General features: G+C 41.5%; 1 protein-coding gene across 1 annotated transcript in view; it reads right to left on the bottom strand.

The window, feature by feature from the left end:
- Window positions 1–462: 462 nt before the first annotated feature.
- The window catches only part of LOC100888361, a 20872-nt gene continuing 16915 nt past the window's right edge, over window positions 463–4419 (bottom strand). The window contains exons 5-7 of the mRNA XM_030977145.1: window positions 4003–4125; window positions 3205–3292; window positions 463–2635 (exon numbers count right to left, since the gene is read on the bottom strand). Of these exons, the coding sequence (XP_030833005.1) occupies window positions 1105–2635; window positions 3205–3292; window positions 4003–4125 (1742 nt within the window). The 3' untranslated portion in view covers window positions 463–1104. The remainder of the gene's footprint in view (window positions 2636–3204; window positions 3293–4002; window positions 4126–4419) is intronic.

Genomic DNA, 4419 nt, shown 5'->3' with positions numbered 1-4419 from the left:
TTTGTCCCAAGAAGATTTTTAAAAGGCACTTCGGTATCTTTTAAGGCCATACATCATCAATACAGACAGTTTCTTTTCTCGTCATTTGACGCTTTTATAATTTTCCTTTCATAGCATTATGTTTGTAGGATTGACGGCTTAATACGCAATTTACACTTCAAGTCGAAACTGAAACGTCTTACCACCCCCCCCCCCCTGAAAAAAGGTACAGTCAAACCTGCTTTAGTGACCACCTGCCTACAAAGACCACCTGCCTACAAAGATCACATTTGTTGTTTCCCTTGAAAATGGTTTCTCATTGAATCGTGTACTAAAGGAACCTGTCTACAAAGACCACCTGTCTACAAAGGCCACTTTTTGTGTTTCCCTTGGGTGATCGCTATAGACAGGTTTGACTGTATATACATGTATATCCTTGTGACCTCATGGAGCACGATTTAGAACTGTCTTTTTTAGGGTTGGTTAACTCGATGCTTGTAGACAATACTACACATTTCATAGGGATCAGACCATAAGTCAGAAGTTTTTTTTTTTTTTAAAGAAAACATGAAAACATTCACCACGGAATGAAGTAAAATGCAAAATTATAATATCTTATTACAAGAGTTTGACATCATTCCATGACATAGTCTTTCATCAAAAGAAGCTAGAAGTAGGAGAACAATAATCCTTACACCTCAGCAAGTTGAATTGAAAAGAACAACACATCCTCGCCCTTGTACCAGTCCAAGCACAAAGTGGATGCTTTACAAAATTGAAGAAATAATTTTAGCTAGCCTGATCGTAGTAAACAACTAATGGTGTTCATGGACTTTCAAAATTAGTTGCTCGAAGTTCATATGAAACTTCACGATATTCTTCGCATCTTTTCTTAATCAATCCATCCAACATTTCATTTGAGATCATACGAATGCATAGATATCACTTATCGTCGAATATAGACGAGATTTACATTTTCATAAATTGAATCCTCGTCTCATATGCGTCCTTTATTGCCACCAATGCTGTTATTGTTGCATTTAAAGACATGTTTGGTGCCATGTTGAACGCTAGATCAGCACATCTAGGGTGAACATTTAAATATCGAAGTTTATATACATGTATTCAGATATGCAATTCTTCGTAGTCTGAGTCTGCGTCCCATATGGTGGATATCGTCATGCGTTGCGGAGGTGTTGTACCAAGTATTACCGTCGATTCATACTGCGGATGAGATTTATTGTTCGAATGACCGAGATCATGGTATTCGTGTATGAGTTTCCTGGTGCTCCTCTTGGCCCGTTCCCGAGCAAACTTGACGGGATCTGCAGACTCGTAGACGGGGAGGCCACCCGATAGACCCGACGGCGTAAGGTAACCAGTCTCGTCCTGGCTGACGTTCAACAAATTGCCCTTTGGTATGGTGATCTTGTCGCTGTTGTCAACTTCATCAATCTGCGTATTTTCATAGTCCTTGCGGATTGATTTTCTGATGTAGGATAGCTCGGTGTAGCCTGGGGATGACCAGGCATCATTGACTTTTATCGTTGGGGGTACTATGCGAGGGATGTCGGGTAGTGGCATTGTTGGTGTCTCAGGGGTCAGGGATTCTTTACGCCTGCCTGTTGGTGGCATAGAAGAGGGCGCTTCAGGTGTGAGTGACTGTTTGCGTCGCCCCGGAACTAAAATAGTTGGTTTCTCTGGCGTCAAGGACTCCTTCCGCTTTCCAGTTTGTGGTGGCACCTGTGTGTCAGGCGTTAGAGATTCGTTTCGTTTACCCGCGCCCGGTAATGTTCCAGTGCCTTGGGGTACCAATGACTCCTTTCTCTTGCCAACCTTCGGTGCTACTGGACTTTCTGGAGATACCGAATCTTTACGTCTTCCAGTAACTAACATGACGGGTATCTCTGGAGTGAGGGATTCCTTTCTTTTGTACAGCGGCAAAGGGATCTCCGGAGTGAGCGATTGTTTTCTTCCACCCCCTCTGGGAGACAATTGCAGGTCAGGGGTTAAAGATTCTTTTCTCCTACCATTAGGATTAAACATTACAGCCTCCGGAGTCAGCGATTCTTTCCTTCTACCTCCTCTAGGCGACAACGATAGCTCAGGTGGTATAGACTCTTTTCTCCTCCCATTTGGATAAAACACCACAGCCTCTGGCGTCAGCGATTCCTTGCGCGGATTCGGTGCTAACGGTTTCCTCGGCGCGGACGAATCCTCTCTTCCATCGTTCGAACGCAAAGACGACGTCGGTCTCAGAGGCGCTTTCCGTTTCACAGAATACGAAATTGCCGGTCGCTCTAGTGCCGTAGAATATTTCTGTTCACCAACGGGTTGTGGACTCTCACACGACCCTTCTTTCAAGGACGTCCTAACAATGGACAACCCGGTGTAGTGTGTTTCACATGACCTCTGCATGTCTCCTGAAGTGGAGGTATCCATGAAGGAATCGCAGGTATTCTCGAGATCGTCGGTATAGAAACCTTCGTCAGGTACGATGTAGTTGTCTTCGTCGATGTAATGTTTCTTTCGGCGATCTGCAGGGATGGTGTCCTTGTTGTTAACACCTGCTTCTGTACCTTGCGATGGTTCGTTCGTGTTACTTGGATTGTTCTGGCGTCTCAGGCTGGCCTGCCTCCTCTTCCCACTTTTAACCCTGAGAAACAGAGAAACGAAACGTAAACAGATGAATAGAAATTCATACACGTCGGATAGTTCCAATGGATAGATTGTTTGGGAGGTCGGTAAAGTCGTCTAACTTTGAGATTTTGAACAGATGATCATCAGTCACAACTGAAGACAAAAATGGAGAAAAGCTTTTAAAAAAAAGATGATAGATATTAAGATAGAAGACGTTCATCATCTGACACGGGTAAATGCTGCCTATGCTTCTGTCACTTATAAACATTCTTTAAAACAAATACAAAAAAAATTGCCATTTTTTTTCAAGATTTAAAACAGATTTAAAACAGATCATTGTTCTTTTTGTTCTTTTTAAACCCTCCCCCCCCCCCTCCCTACTAAGCAAGTTTTCGAAATTTAATAAAATGACACTCACTTTCCTGCTTCGGATCGAACAAAATCATCCCCAACATTTGTTTTCTTTCTCTCTCTCGACCCCCTCCCCCATTTGTTTTCTTAATCGCCGTTTCTCCACAGTGCACGTTATCTTATAAATACCATGTTGCCATGGTAACTCATCATTAACATTAAACAATGACTTACTTGAATCTGAGGATGATGAAGATAAGGAGATTGAGAAGGAGTATGACGAGGATAATCCCCACTATAGCGCCGATGGTAGGCCCAGATACTACAATAGGAGATAACAATCAGTATGGGAGAACATTAATAGTCACCGGCAAATCCATGTTATCTACCTAGTTACAGTGGAACCTCGATATAACGATGACCTTCATTTTATCCATGGAAAGTACCTTGTTATATTACATATCTTGTTTAATCAATTTTTAAAGAGCTGGAGCAAAATTAGTTACGTTAATCTTCTAAAATCAGACCATTTTATAATTAGTTTTGACTGTACAGTATAGCGCCGTCGATTAGACCCAAAGAGATGAAGTGTTTCGGAGCATAAGGAAGAGCATAAATGAGAAATGAAAACATAACTTCAAACTCATCTCGACAAAAGTTTTTCAAAAATTAGGCACACTATCGCATACCGATTGATTGGAGGACTTAAGATTGATTCGGATCAATCGCAACTCTTTATAAGACAGGGCCCAGATGTTAACGCATGAAAATGAAACCAAATTAAGATTATATGTCATAATAACTTCTCATTACACCTTTAAATTTAGAGGGTGGCAACAATACTATATCATGACGAGCAAGATATTTTAAAGAGTTTTTATGTGTTTTTTTCCATTTGTCCAAATAGGTTGAACGATTCAAATTATGAAAATCAAAATTTGAAGTGAGGGAGAGCTCACAACCCTCACCGCTTCTAAAGACGCCCCTTTAAATATAATTATTGTTAAATTATTAATTTGTAGATAGACTTACATGTGATAAGAAGGGACCTGTTGCCCGAAGCCCCTTCTTCTGTCGTCGTGGTTGGAGGTGTAGTTGATGTAAAGTCATAGTGGTTGAAGGAGGATGACGTCACTCGGTTGAATATGTGGTCCTCTGCAGCAGAGAATGGGAGAGAGAGAGAGAGAGAGAGAGAGAGGGGGGGGGGTTATAATCACTTGAAGGTACAAATAGCAAGTTGAGGAGTGCGCATAAATGTAATTTACAGAACATAATTCTCAACTAAACAATCACCGGGTATGTCAAATTTGGTGTGGGGAGGAGGGACATTCCCATTTTTATGTGGATTACCCCTTTGATTTATATATCGATTGCACGATTGCACTATTGGTCTGACGTAACTACAATTCTAACCGATTGAGCTTTTCCTCTGCCAAAGAAGCATGAAAT

Source organism: Strongylocentrotus purpuratus, unplaced genomic scaffold, assembly GCF_000002235.5.
Source record: "Strongylocentrotus purpuratus isolate Spur 01 unplaced genomic scaffold, Spur_5.0 spur5_scaffold_9, whole genome shotgun sequence".
In the NCBI taxonomy this organism is placed as follows: domain Eukaryota; kingdom Metazoa; phylum Echinodermata; class Echinoidea; order Camarodonta; family Strongylocentrotidae; genus Strongylocentrotus; species Strongylocentrotus purpuratus.
This window is presented reverse-complemented; position numbering and strand designations above follow the sequence as displayed.